The sequence below is a fragment of the Chiloscyllium plagiosum genome, chromosome 2, assembly GCF_004010195.1.
Source record: "Chiloscyllium plagiosum isolate BGI_BamShark_2017 chromosome 2, ASM401019v2, whole genome shotgun sequence".
NCBI classification, from domain to species: Eukaryota; Metazoa; Chordata; class Chondrichthyes; order Orectolobiformes; family Hemiscylliidae; genus Chiloscyllium; species Chiloscyllium plagiosum.
In genome coordinates this window covers 131203934-131219360 of record NC_057711.1, presented here as the reverse complement: position 1 = coordinate 131219360, position 15427 = coordinate 131203934, and the positions used below count along the sequence as shown (strand labels likewise).

General features: G+C 40.9%; 1 protein-coding gene across 2 annotated transcripts in view; it reads right to left on the bottom strand.

Moving 5' to 3' along the window:
- The window catches only part of LOC122563980 (doublesex- and mab-3-related transcription factor 1-like), a 138056-nt gene that overhangs the window by 24666 nt on the left and 97963 nt on the right, over positions 1-15427 (bottom strand). The window contains exons 5-7 of one of the 2 annotated variants that reach the window (XM_043718386.1): positions 10385-10559; positions 4521-4580; positions 2973-3087 (exon numbers count right to left, since the gene is read on the bottom strand). In XM_043718386.1, the coding sequence (XP_043574321.1) occupies positions 4540-4580; positions 10385-10559 (216 nt within the window). In that variant the 3' untranslated portion in view covers positions 2973-3087; positions 4521-4539. Of the gene's footprint in view, positions 1-2972; positions 3088-4520; positions 4581-10384; positions 10560-15427 lie in introns of those variants that run through there. The other variant, XM_043718374.1, reaches the window with a different exon arrangement.

The following is a 15427-nucleotide window of genomic DNA, read 5'->3' as shown; positions in this document are numbered from 1 at the left end:
GACATGATCAGGTGTAACCTAGAATTCTATGGGAAACTAGGGAAGTGATCGATGACTCCCTCACGATTGCCTGAGGTGAGGTGCTAGAAGACTCAAGGTTGGCTAACATGGTGCCACTATTTAAGAAAGGCAGTAAGGAAAAGCCAGGGAACTACAGACTGATGAGCATGATATCGGTGATGGGCAAGTAGTTAGAGGGAACCCTGAGGGACAGGGTTTACACATACTTGGAAAGACAAGGACTGATTAGGGATAGTCAATATGGCTTTGTGCATGGGAAATCGTCTCACTAAACTGAGTTTTTCGAAAAAGTAACAAAGAGGATTGATGAGGGAAGATCACTGGACGTGACCTATGTGGATTCTGGATTAGTGGTGCTGGAAGAGCACAGCAATTCAGGCAGCATCCGAGGAGCTTTGAAATCGACGTTTCGGGCAAAAGCCCTTCATCTGGACCTCACTAAAGATGTTCAACATGGAGTCTGGTTAGCAAGGTTCAATCACATGGTTTATATGGAAAACTACCTGTTTGGATACAGAACTGGCTCAAAGGTAGAAGACAGAGAGTGGTGGTGGACGGTTGTTTTTGAGACTGGAGGCTTGTGACCAGCGGTGTGTCAACAAGGATTGGTGCTGGTATCACTTATATAAATGATTTGGATGTGAACTTAGGAAGTATGGTTAGTAAGTTTGCAGATTACACCAAATTGAAGGTGAAGTGGACAGTGAAAAAGATTATCTTGGATTTTAACAGGATCTTGATCAGATGGGTCAATGGGCTGAGGAATAGCAGATGGAGTTTAATTTAGATAAATGTGAGGTGCTGCATTTTGGAAAAGCCAATCTTAGCAGGACTCATACACTTAATGGTAAGGTCTTGGGGAGTATTGCTGAACAAAGAGACCTTGGAATGCAGGTTCATAGGTCCTTGAAAGTCAAGTTGCAGGTAGACAGGATAGTAAAGAAGGTGTTTGGCATGCTTTGTCAGTGCATTGGGTGTAAGAGTTCGGAGATCAAATTGCAACTCTAGAGGACATTGGTTAGGCTACTCTTGGAATACTGCATTCAATTCTGGTCTCTCTGCTATAGAAATGATGTTGTGAAACTGGAAAGAGTTTAGAAAAGACTTACAATGATGTTTGAGGGTTTGAGCTATACAAGAAGCTGAATAGGCTGGAGCTGTTTTCCCTGGAGACTGAAGGGTGACTTTATAGAGGTTCATAATATTATGAGCGGCATGGCTAGGATAAACAAAGTCTTTTCGCTGAGGTGGGGGAGTCCAAAACCAGAGGGCATTGGTTTAAGGTGAGAAGGGAAAGATTTAAAAGGGACCTAAGGGGCAACCTTTTCACACAGAGGGTGGTGCGTATATGGAATGAACTGCCAGAGGAAGTGGTGGAGGCTAGTACAATTACAACATTTAAAAGGCATCTGGATGGGTATATGAATAGGAAGGGTTGCTGGCAAATGGGTCTAAATTTATTTAGGATATCTGGGTCGGCATGGACAAGTTGGACCCAAGGGTCTGTTTTCGTGCTTTACATCTCTATGACTCTATGTTAGATGATGACTGCACAATTTGCAACTCCTCAGATTTTGAAGCAGTGCATGTCCAAATGCAGCAAGACTTGGACAATATCTAGGTGTGATGCAGCAAATGGCACGCAACATGTGCCAGGCAATGACCATCTCCAAGAAAATCTAACCATCACCATTCACAGTCAATGAGATTACCATCACTGAATTTCTCTCTATCTTGGGGTTACTACTGACCAGAAACTAATTGGACCAGCCATATTGATACTGTGATTACTAGAACAGGTAACAGGCTAGGAACACTACAGCAATTAACCCACCTCTGAACTCCTCAAGGCCTGTCCACTATCTACAAGGCACATGTCAGGAAAGTGATGGAATACTCCCCTTACCTGGATTAGGGTAGCTCCAACAACACTCAGAAAGCCTGTCAGCATCCAGAATGCTTGACTGGCATCACCTCTACAAACACTTATTTCCTCCACACCAATGCTCTTAGCAGTGGAATAGCTTCTTATCTACAAAAGGCACTGCAGAAATTCACCAGGACATTTTTTCCTGGTCAGTTCTGGTACATTATGAAATTTGTGACACAAGTTGTTTTAGCAGTGTAAGTAAAACTCTTTGCACCACTGTGTAAGATTTACTGCATATTAGGAATATAGAACAGTACAGCACAGTACAGGACCTTCAGCCCTTGATGTTGTGCTGACCTTTTAGCCTCATCTAAGATCAAACTAACCTACATACCCTTCATTTTACATCAATCAATGTACCTCTCCAAGAGTTATTTAAATGTCCCTAATACATATCTGACTCTACTACCACCACTGGCTGTGCATTCCACACACTCACCATTCTGTGTAAAGAACTGACCTCTGACAGCTCCCCTAAACCTTCCTCCAGTCACCTTAAAAATGGTGATTTGAAAAATTCTAAATGGAAATACTGATACTGTCTAAATATTACAAGAAGAAGAGATCAGAATGGTCAGATATGAACAGATTTTGAACATTTATTCAGGCACATTTATCTACAGAGCACAGCGATCTGAGTGAATAACTTTTTATTTCCTATAGTCCATTGAGAAAAATGACAGTAAGCTCAATCATAGGTCACCTTGAATAGATTATCAACAACATATTCAGGTAAGTAACAATGTTTGTCCTTCTTTAAATTGATTGGCACCGAATGATTCAGTAAAAGGGAAGCAGAAAGTATGATTGCAAATGCAAATGGCAAATACAATGGCAACTCAGTGAGAAAAGTTTAGTTTATGCTTCCATGGAAATTTTTAACTTTCTTCAAATAACAACCTAAAAACGTGTCCTACTTACCTGCAGAAAATCTGTAGATAATGTACCAAATGCATTTTTTGTTCAGTTGATAAAGTACATTGAAGTATCACTACAGCATTAACTTGAATGCCGACGTTTGCTGCAGTCACCTCTTCATTCATACATTTGCAATACTTGATCCCATAAGTGCACCAACAACTGTTCTACTCATACAGATTATTAACTGGTTGAACAAGGACCAGAGTTGGGAAAAGCTGTACTTGGAAAACAGATTTAAAGTCAGAGTCAAGAATGTGTCAGTAAATGACTTCAATGTCACATACAAAGACACTGAGGTGTAACATTAACTATCACAATAGCCTAGCAGGCTTTAGTTTCCAGCTTTTTAATCTCCCAATTCATGCTACATGATGTAAGATTTGCTAATGCATATCTTTGTGAAATGCAAATATAATTGTTAACAATGTTACAAAGATTATCAAAATAACAAAACAAATTTCGATCCAATCTGTTTTCTATAATTCTAAAGCACTTTCCTTTTGGCTCGGCTTTTCTTCCAATATAATAAAGAGTGTTGTTGTGGTTCTGTTCGCCGAGCTGGGAATTTGTGTTGCAGACGTTTTGTCCCCTGTCTAGGTGACATCCTTAGTGCTTGGGAGCCTCCTGTGAAGCGCTTCTGTGATGTTTCCTCCAGCATTTATAGTGGTTTGTCTCTGCCGCTTCTGGTTGTCAGTTCCAGCTGTCCGTTGCAGTGGCCGGTATATTGGGTCCAGGTCGATGTGCTTATTGATTGAATCTGTGGATGAGTGCCATGCCTCTAGGAATTCCCTGGCTGTTCTCTTTTTGGCTTGTCCTATAATAGTAGTGTTGTCCCAGTTGAACTCATGTTGCTTGTCATCTGAGTGTGTGGCTACTAAGGATAGCTGGTCATGTCGTTTCATGGTTAGTTGGTGTTCATGGAGGCGGACCGTTAGCTGTCTTCCTGTTTGTCCTATGTAGTGCTATGTAGTCCTATGACAACCGGAAGCGGCAGGTACAAATCACTATAAATGCCAGAGGAAACATCACAGAAGCGCTTCACTGGAGGCTCCCAAGCACTGAGGATGTCACCGAGACAGGGGGCGAAACGTCTGCAACACAAATTCCCAGCTCGGAGAACAGAACCACAACAACGAGCACCCGAGCTACAAATCTTCTCCCAAACTTTGAATAATAAAGTGTTAAGAATTTGTTCGCTGCCCAAATGTTACACAAATTAATTACTAGTTAATCTTCATCTCACCACTTGGCTGAATGAGAAGGATAGAGGGAGCTCGAAGAGGGGAGCCAGATGTACTTGCTAAGTGCATTCCACTACAGTTACTCTAGGTATATTGCTGCTGTATCAGTTAGGAAATAGGAAATCACAATCTCTCCCCTCCCAGAACTAGAGGGGTTTCCAAACTTGAGATGAATTGAGACAACTTTCTCCATTTAGCCTCATTTTTCCATCTTTCCAAACTTTGTGCAGAAATCATGCATACAATTACCTTCTTGAGAAATTCATCTAGCATTCTGAACTGATTTAGATAAATCCTATGAGTCTGGTTCATAAAAAACAGCAAAAAATAAAGGGATGAACACAAAATGTTCACTACACAAAACAGATAGAAGAATATTTTATTTGTTATGTAGTCCCTGACATTACCTCTGGTGATGAAACAGTTTCAGGCAGAGAAGTCCTCACACTCGTATTCCTTTGGCGAATCTGGTAAGCAAACTAAACAGTGTTTGTACGGCTCATATAGTACTGCCAGCATAATGTTTCCATTCCTTTACTGAAGTACTGGAACATTATATTTCTATCAACGGTGATAATTGAGCACTTTTAGAAGAGAAAATGTGACAAGAACCCTAACAAGAAGCTTTACCTTCAGGGACTCAGAGGTTCCTGTCTCTAGAGGCACTCAGCAGCTTACATTTGAATGGCATTCCTGAAGGGTGACCAGGACTTCTAGATGTTATCAACAGTATCATCAGAGAGGATCTGAACTTGGTATATTGATGGGAACATCAGTTTTAATCACTGTGGATTTTATAAAATGAATTTTAGTCATCATGAAATGATTGTTCTTGGGTTGGGGGGTGGGATGCAGAATTGAAAACATTTTCTTTTCAGTCACCCAGTGTCAGCATAAAGAACTCCCAGGTCAGGCACAGCAACAACAGCCGCACAGTAAAGCTCCCTTTACTTTGCTCCAACCACAAGCCTCAGTCCTAACCACAGGAGAGTAGTCCCTACTGCATCAGTGCAATACTTTCATTTCTCGTTTACTAGTCTCTCTAAGAAAGATTAGGAGAAAGTGAGGACTGCAGATGCTGGAGATCAGAGTCAAAACATGTGGAACTGTAAAAACACAGCAGGTCAGGCAGCATCCGAGGAGCAGGCGAGTTAATGTTTCGGGTATAAGCAAGGTTGTAAGGTTGCCAATTAGTGTCAAATTAAGTGCAGTTTTATGTTATGTGTCCATAGCTATTAGGAACAGCATTGAGGCTATCTTGATTCATTTCACATTGGGATCCTTACAGATAGCAGGGATCTTTATCCCATCAGTGTGGGTTGATTCAAAATGAAATGAAACAATAGTGCTCAACTAGTGCGCTTCCACGTTCCAGTGCATTACATGAGACAGGAGACTCTAAGTGCTAAGAGTAAAGCTTTTCTTTAATATGCATGCATCTTTAAATAAATGAATTAAATCAAATTAGAAACATGATTAAAGGGAACCTATATAATAGTATTAAAATCTTCCTTTCTTTCACACAAATCCGTGTCTTCCACAATTAGTTTTTGTGATTGTTTTCAGTTGTTTCACATTTCTTTGTGAACAGTACTGGTGTCTGCTGATCTTGCTGGTGACGTTTACTTTGTCCTGTTGTCAATTAATGTATAATGATGTAACATCTAGCAGGCCAAAGTTCATTGTGCAGTGAACTTCATTTCATACCTGCCCTTTGTTCTTTGACTATCCTGAGAGTCAGGTGAATTTAAGTTTCTTAGGCAGGTGCTGACAAAGCAGGGACAGGTACAAGCACCCTGGCAAAGACTGGAGACAACTAGCTGTCGTGATATGTCATGGTCACCTCCCAGCAATTAATGTTTTATTTTAAATGATCCAAAATGCTGAATGGCAATTCTGTTAATACAGTCAATCACTCCACAAAGACATTGCCAAAGCCAGCTAGTTAAAATTTACATCCTCTTCCTAGGCCCTTAGCAACACAGAAGGCTGAAGACACACAAACAGCTGCAAGTGACCATGTTTTTTTCCAATGACACAGTAATGGCAAATATGGTACTTGAGGACATATGTAGCGGCAATAATATTTTCCTTTAAGAACTGAAGGAATTTTACTGAAGACAATTTTTTAAAGCAGGAGGGAGTTTCTGGAAGAGAAATTTAGCAATCTCACTTCGCAATCAATTCTTACTCATCCTCAACCTGTTTAATTTCTTCCTGAAGACTCTGTCTCATGTTGGAGGTTAGTTCAAAAGATACTGACATCTCTCTGAAACCTTAGCCAATGGTCTAATTCCTCATCAGAGTTTGAGACAATGGGTGCTGCTAAACTATTTTTCTATGAATACCATCACAAATTTAACCCAACCTTTGTACATGTATCTGCAGATATCTATGTACCTTCCAGGAAAAGATACTGAATAGCAATGAGAAACAGAAGCTGACAAAATGACTCTTAAAAATGTACTGGAATGATAAACATATTTGTAAAAGATAATATTTTTTTAAATCTCTGAGCATGGACTTATTGCATCAAATTCAAGGGCAGCAAAATAATTTCAGAAAAAAATGCTGTTGCAGTACTAAGTCTCCAAAACTTAGTTAACTGTCTTCCATTAGGTCAAATGGAAACGTTTCCCTCTGCTCACTATAATTATAACAAGTTTTTTTAGAAAGTCAAGCCCAAAATATTGGCATAGTTTAGTTCAATTGGCAATCACTCAATGAGAGACCATAAGGATATAGAAAGGACACCTAAATAACACACAGACCTGCATCAGCATCCCACTCATTAGAACCTGTTCTGCAGTGATGAAGAACTTTATCTTTGAACATGTCACTGAAGAATCAAGGATAAAGTACTATTTCCTTCCCTCAGTTTTTCAGTCTCCTTACAAAACATCTTTCACTCAGTAGGCCGATTTACTTTCAACAGCATACAGTCACTCTACGTATCTTCACAACTAATCTTATTTTCTCCCTCATGTTTGCTGTGAACAGGAATTCTTCTAGTAGTATGGAAACATACCAAAAAAGCATGGACTGCAAGTTGCTTACTGTGGGAATTCAAAATCATCCAAATGAAGCAAGTTATAAAGGAGTTTATCCATGACATTTTGTTTTTTATTCCAGAGGAATTCCAGTTGAACAACTTGTGACCCTCACATTAGGACAGTCATGGTTCAACAAAATTCATCCACAAAGCCTGTAACTGAGGCTTTAAAAAAGGGCAGTGGTGCTAATGGTCAGAGTGAGAGCACATTCATGAACTGACAATAGTATGGCTGCAAATTGTGTAGTTAAGGGGGAACTAAGGAAAAAACAAGGAGCAAAAGTCAGGAAAACGTTTTTTAATCCTTAGCAACTATTTTTAATAATGTTGGCCCTAAAACAATACAACAGAAGATTTGGACAAGCTTTGTGAATGGGCAAGAACATGGCAGACCGAAAGAACATGTGTAGAAAATTATGTTGAGAATTTCTTAAATAGTTAAGAGGTTAGAGAGTGGAGATGTACAAAGAAACCTAGGTCTCCCTGTCAGAAGTCACTGGAGGCTAAAAGCCGGTGCAGCAAAGAAGGCTTAAGTCATGTTGGAAGAATAACCAGAAATTGCTGGAAAAACTCAGTATCTGTAAAGAGAAAACAGAGTTAACGTTTCAGGTCCAGTGACTCTCCTTCAGAATTGATTGTAACTGGGAAAAGATTACTGAAGAGTATGGTGGTGGTAGTGGTGGGGGAGGAGAAGCAAATGACAGGTGCAGATGAAGCTCAGAGAGGGAGCACAATGGTTAGGCGGAAAAAGGAATGGGTAAAGATCTGTCCAGAATAATGAATAGTCACTAACTGGGAAGCCACCTCGAGACACATATTCATCTCTCCACCCTTATCAGCATTCTGTAGAGACTGTTCCCTCTGGGACACCATGGTCTAGTCATCCTCCACTCTCAATACGTGCCCACATCTTCACAACAACTTCCCACATAACCACAGGTATAACACTTCCTCCTTTCGTTACCTCTTTCCTCTTCACTATCCAAGGCCCCAAATACACCTGCCAGGGTGAAGCAGTGATTTAGCTGCACTTAGTCTAGTCTACTGTATTAGCTGCTCACAACATACTCTCCTCCATATTAGGGAGACAAAACACAAACTGAGCAACCATTTTGCAAAACACCTGAACTTCCAGATGCCTGCCATTTCAACACACTACTGTATTCCCCGCCAGCATCCTGTCTCTGGTTTACTACAGTGCTACAGTGAAGCTCAGCACAAGCTGGAGGAATAGCATCTCATTTTCCGTTTGGAGATCCTTCAGTCTTCAGGATTCAATATTGAGTTCAATAATTTTAGGGCTTGAGCTCATTCTCCCATGACTTTACCCCAACTCCCACACACTAAGCCTTGATATCATGGGTCACTACATACAAACCACTGTTAGCTTCAAGTGGTGCCCATTAGCAGCTACTGATTCTTCCAGAAAGACCCTTATCCATTCCTTTGTCGGCCTAACTGTTGTTCTCCTTTGCTGGGCTCCATCCCAACCTATCATTTACTTCTCCCGCCTCCTCCCACTCCCCCTTTAGTATACATACCAACCTCTTCCCAGCTACAATCAGTTGTGAAGAAGGGTCACTGGAGCTGAAATGTTTATTTTGCTTTCTCTCTACATACGCTGACACATATGCTGTGTTTTTCCAGCAATTGCTGTTTGTAGTTCTGATTTCCAGCATTTTTTTTTATTTCATAGAATGTTAGCCTCTATTCCAGGAGGATTTGAGTACATGAATAGTGAAGTCTTGTCTCAATTGTACAAGAGCTTGGTTAGACCACATTTGGAGTACTGTGTGCAGTTTTGGTCTCATTACTTCAGGAAGGATAATATTGCTGTAGAGGGAGTGCTACAAAAGTTTAACCAGACTTGTTCCCAAGATGGCAGAGCTGATAATGAAGAGAGAGATTGAGAAAACTGGGCCTGTATTCTCTACAGAATTGAAAAATGTGAGTTGATCTCGTTGAAACCTTTCAAATACTTAAAGAGACAAGATACTTTCACTGATTGGGGAATCTAGAGCTGGGGCACAGTTTAAAAAAGGGGAGATACCATTTAGGTCGGGGTAAGGAGAAATTATTTTACTAAGAGGATTGTGAACCTCCGAAAACAAAGGATTGGGCATGTGTAGTCTTTGAGTGCGTTTAAGGTATGTTTAATAAGTAATACCTGCTTTAAAATAAAGAACACCCCAGATATTTGCACTAAAGAACTAGCTGAGAGAGATCACTTAATTAAACAAAGATAATAAACTTTCAGTTCTGATTGACATTCTAAATTTTTATTCATACTTCATTTTCAAATGCTGAGTGACTTATTCTGCACTTAGTGTGTTCTCTTGACGTGTAAAATCTGTAGCATTAACTATGGATTTATATATAAAAACTTAATTTCAGATTTGAAGAGAGTAATATGATAAGTTTCTTATTGTTTCTGCTTTTATTTTGTCATAGATGTTCTTCCTTGGCTAATTATGTCCTAAACTTTTGTGATGCAAATTAATTGAATAACTATTTCTACAATTCACATGCACTGCAACTGCAGTGCTCCAATACTTTCTGAGCTTTCAATGTTTAAAAGTAAGATATAAAAATGTTTGAAGTTACATAAGAAGGTGGGTTAAAATAATTTTAATACCAATAACTATGGAAATTTTGGGAAACAGAAAAAGTCACACTGGTGCAGTGGAGAGTACACTTCACAGGACTTAGGCTGAGTCGAGAAGAATTTAGCTGAAAATGTGTTGCTGGAAAAGCGCAGCAGGTCAGGCAGCATCCAAGGAGCAGGTGAATCGACGTTTCGGGCATGAGCCCTTCTTCAGGAATGAGGGTTAGGGTTAAGGGCTCATGCTCGAAACGTCGATTCTCCTGCTCCTTGGATGCTGCCTGACCTGCTGTCCTTTTCCAGCAACACATTTTCAGCTCTGATCTCCAGCATCTGCAGTCCTCACTTTCTCCTCGAGAAGAATTTATCCTGTATTTCACCTCTGCAATATGAGATCTCTGGAGTGCCTGACGGTGACATTCAATTAAGAAAGGAAAAAGATTCTATGGCCCAGTTCTATTCACCGTGATGAGCGTGTAATTCATCCACTCGAAAAAATGACTTTGAAGTTGATGTTAGCTTTGAAAGGAATGTATGCTGAGCAGATTTATTAAAACATGCCTTATTTAAATCACTGCATCTCTAATAATAGAACTAGGGAAAAAAAAACTACCTACCATTGGATTTTACATCTGAGAAAGAAGAACCATCTTCCAGAGTAAACAACTGAGGAACACAAGCAGCTGTGCTCAGGCCTTGGCCCAGGTATGAGGCTGCAGAGTAGTAAGAATGCATCCTGTACTGTGGTGTCACATTATGGCCTGGAAACCGATTCTCTGGGGTCTTCATTTGCTGCAATTTAAATTGAAAACACATTATTCACCTATAAATTCTTCTTGCATAAACAATAGGAAGATGACTGTATGGTATGTTTGTATGGAATGCTTGGTTATTTTGTTAATTTACAGCATTTTACCGAAGTATGAGCCAATCCATATAGACCAAATAATAATTAAACGCGTAACAAGTGTATACTCTCCCGTTTGCTAAGACTAGCAAAAGAACATTCAGGGTATGAAATAGAGAAGTTGTTTAATATTCAAATCTACTTTTACAATATACTTAATGAGTGGAAAAAATATACAAAGTGGATGCATAAAGGCATGTGGAGGTTAACAAAAAGGACAAGTAAATGACTGAGGAGCTCCCCCTGTGGACCAGTATGGAAAACTTGTTAGTTGGACACCTGCTTGACAGACTGCAATTTATGCACAGAAAAAATGTTACCAGTGGCAGAATTTTCCCTTCTGTTGCCAACTAAGTTTGCAGTAAATCATATTCTTACAGCAGCATTGCCCTGAAGCCACTTCATAATCCAAGAAACATGAACTAGTTTTAGACAGGCTTTGCACCCCAATGAGGGAAAATGTTTTGTCTCAGAGCTGTTCATCTATTCCTGATAGTCTCCCTACCAGAAGGCACATAGCTTCTGGTTCAAGCGACAACCCCAGGATGTGATGGCCACTTGTGGGGTGGGCAAGCACATTGATTCACAATCTGCAAATTCTTCCAATATACCTCTGGCAGGAGGTAAGAGTGGGAATATTTCCTGGTCACCCAGAACTGTGGGGTAACTGCAATGCAGCAGCCTCCCCACGTTAAGACACCACGTTGCAAGCTCTTGATGCAGGCTGCATGGCAGGAGTTCTCCTCGCTTCGAGACTGCTAGAGAGTGGAGTAGCCAGCCGAAGAGGCTCAGGAAGGGTAATTACATGAACGTGGTCATGAGCCGTACCTTGGAGTTTTACTTCAAATTCTCCACAGGAATGTGAATAGTCAAAAAAGGTAAATAGAGACAGCATTATCAAGGTGTCCAGAGACTACATATGTTGTCATGCACTTAACTGCACAGTACAGTACACACATTCCAGGTGACAATGGAACACAGTACTGGTAGCTATTGCACTATGCCAATCACCTTTCGTATTGTCTACAAGTTGAGAAATGAAGCCTCATTACAATACTGCTGCAGCACCAAACTCAAGTTGAAAGAAGGCTTCCCAAGATCTGTACCACCATGCAACATATGGTTGCTCAGTATGCTACACCCCTGCATTTACATCAATTCATTGATCCTGTGGCTCCTTGCCATGGGTCATCAGACGGCTCTGTAACTTGTGTTGCTGTACCTAATTCCTCAATGGCTTTTGTTTCAGTTGGTCATCTGTCAGATGTTCTGTTGTTTACAGAAGTGTGGACTAGGTTGGATGGTCTTGATAGAGAGACAACAGCCATATCTACACCTACTCAAGCACTTGACTGTTGTTGGGCACCTTCTCAGGAAGTCCACTAACTTGCAAGAAATAAATCTCAGGATAATTATGAAGGCAGTGAAGGGAGGCAGTATGCAATGGCTCTCTCAGTCCATCCCCATTATTCAAGCCATAAAAGAGAGTGTTTTATAGATTGGAGCCTTGGTGTTTGTGACAGGTGATATGAGTGATGCAGAGTCATGTGAGGTGCTGGCCTTGTCTCGAGTATTAGCTGCTGCAGTTTATTCTTGAGATATCTGTTTAAGTAGCAACAGGAGCAGAGATTAGAATGCTGAATGGAAGTCAAACCTTCCAAAACATAGTATCATCCTTCGTGATTCAGAGTTGAATCTTACTGGAAATCGGCAGTGTCATTTTTAGCAATGTCACGGAGAATTTCTCTCTACAAGGCCCAGCAAGTGTTCTCACACTTTCATCTCAAACTCGCGTCATTAACCATGCACTATGGTGACCAGCTCGTCGCATTCTCCCACTCCTTTTGGACAAAATACACTCTGCTACAAGGACATTCAGGATTCAAGGCACCAGTGCCATCTTTAAGCAACTGGTCAACTGCTGGCAGCTTGGACCTGACCTGTACAGTTCAACAAATTTGCTCTATATGTGGCAGATAAAGGGAAAATGGTGCTGCCCTGTGTGGACAGGGAGCTGGAGAAGCTGGTGAATAGACTGGTGCGGAGGAGGCCTTAACCTGTCCATTCTGATGTGGTCACATCCATTTTCACTTGTTATTGATAGTACAATGGAAGGAAACAACAGTCACTCCTCACACAGTGAGTTTCAATCTCTTGCACCCCCCAAATGTACACAACCCCAGGAATATAAAGTCAGCATGTCAGATATAGTGGTCCTTTGCACCCCCATCAAAACTAAGGTATTGCCGACTGTCGATGATAACTCCTCCTGCATTATTCCTTTCCCTTCAGTTATACTCTCTGCATTCCAGCAACAAGTTATTTCCCAAGGTTCTCTCCTGCAGCAGTAACTCCTTATAACCACCCCGGACTTTTAATTGATGGACCAGTGGACTGACAATGACCCACTCCCTTCAATGACTTGGTCAGATTCAATGAGTCAGGAGCTTCTCCCTGTGTATAAAGTATCCTTTTAACAGTATTGCAATAAAAGGTGATATTGCACGTTGAAGTGTAGAACTGTATTTAAATGGATCAGCAATGTGCCGTGATGATGGGGGTGAGGCTGATAAATCAGAGACCAAGGTCTGTATGCATGGGTGTGTACCCCATTCTATATTTTCCAGTCATGAAACAATTCATCACTACTGGGATACTGGAGCTATCTTTAAAATGTTGTGCTGATCTAGATGAGTTCTGTCAACCTGAAGCTGCCCCACTCCATTCCTGTCATTTGCCACGGATATGGGAAAGGGAAAAGTTGAAATCTGTTTGTGACTGTCATACTGTAGATTCTGGACAGTGATGCAAAGGCAAGATGTCATCTTTCCCCAGGACCCTCAGAGGAGGTCATCTAGGTAAACGTGATCTCAGCAGTCTTAAGGAATGCCTAGCACTGTAGGAAGAAGGTCAATGTCCTTCTCCAGTCCACCAGACAAAGTGTCCTGGGGTGGGGGAGTGCAGAACTGGAGGGCATTGGTTTAGGGTGAGAGGAGAAAGATATAACAGACCTAAGGAGAAACGTTTTCAGGCAGAGGGTGGTACAGAGGGATATAGGCTGGATGCTGGCAGGTAGGACTAGATCGGGTTGGGATATCTGGTCGGCATGAACAAGTTGGACCAAAGGATCTGTTTCCATGCTGTACATCTCTATGATTCTATGAACAGTGAAACCGCACTCACTTTGTCTCTGCTACTGCTCATGATCTGCACCTCTCACCACTGCCTGTAATATCTAAACTCACTTACTGTCACCTATCCCATTAACCCTGCATGCTCTCCGCGCTGCTTATTCAATCACTCAGGGCACTTCTCTAACTGCACTAAAACTAATAGCTGAGCCACCCACATTGATCCCTTAATACCTATCTCCCTCTTTCTTATTCCAGGGTGGAAACAGTCTGCAACTGAGTAAAAGGAGTGAGGAAGTGTGGCGACTTGCCTGACAGTTGGCTCCTCACCTCTTTAAAAGGAGATATTCTTCACTCTGACCATCTCAAGCAGCAAACCAACCAGGCCCATTCTGGACTGACATCAAAGACTGCCTTTGACTTACTGTAGTAGATACACCAATAAAGCACTTGACTTGACTATTGCTGATGATCATGATGAGCTTCCTAACTTTGAGGAAGCTAAACACAGCACTGTAGCCTGATAGCTCTGGCCGAGGGGAGAAGTGCAAAATGGCAAAACAAGGCAAGGCAGGGAATTTATGAGCATTCAGAAAGGCTCAGAGACAGTAAGCACAACGAAAGCAAGCAATCAGGCCAGAGATGCAACCTGCTCCAGTCCATAAGCTGGGTGCGTGTCCCTGACAGCAAAGCATCCTTGCTGCAGCACTACAATGATAGCTACTATTTTGCCCCAAAATGCAGCAGTGAGGCATACTGTCAGTAAATTGAAAACGTGCCATGAATATTTTTAAAGGTTGACACATGAAAGGTGCCAATGTCTGCGGCCATTGGGTGCTTGTGGCCTGTACCCTTAGAGGTTGATGCTCAGTATACAAACACGGTCGTCCTTTAGAGCAAGCAGTGTTGTATTCGCCAGATAGCCACACTGACTTCCATGTTGAGAAATCTCTGCTCTCAGTGGGCAATTGAATAGGAAGATGCATAATAATGAAGCAAGACTTGTTGCTAATAAGATCATTAACAAATAATAATCCCTCTTAATAGCCAACTCAATATTGCCTAGTGAGCATCTCACTTCAAGACTTGGAATTTAGTTAAAAGGTTCACAGAATTACTCTCAATGTCAAGACTGATCTTGCACGATGTCCCACATGATTCTTCCACAGACCCCGATCAGATTCTGCCCACATTTTTATTTGTATGTGTGGGTCATTGAGGAAATGAAATAGCTGTAAGGGTAAACATTGTAATGTATACAACTAAACATATTAAATAGTTTACTATTTTGTACGCTCATCTACATTACAAAATTATCTAAAGAGCAAAAGCTAATAAGATGCAAATGGAAATACTTATGTAACTGTGACATGCCACGCTTTAAGTATTTACAGCAAGTTATGTAATTGTATGAAGCAAAAGGTTGAAATGTAATTCTTTTATCTGCAGTCAGTGAACAATTATACTTTAAATTCTACTTTTTAAATTATGATGAGTCACATGATATCCATATGATATTACACCAGAGGTAAAAAGCCAGGTCAAAAACTATGTGTCAAGTAAAATAGAAATGTTTTAATTTGCAGAATCCTATGCTGTCTCCTAGTCTATATTTGGTTGCT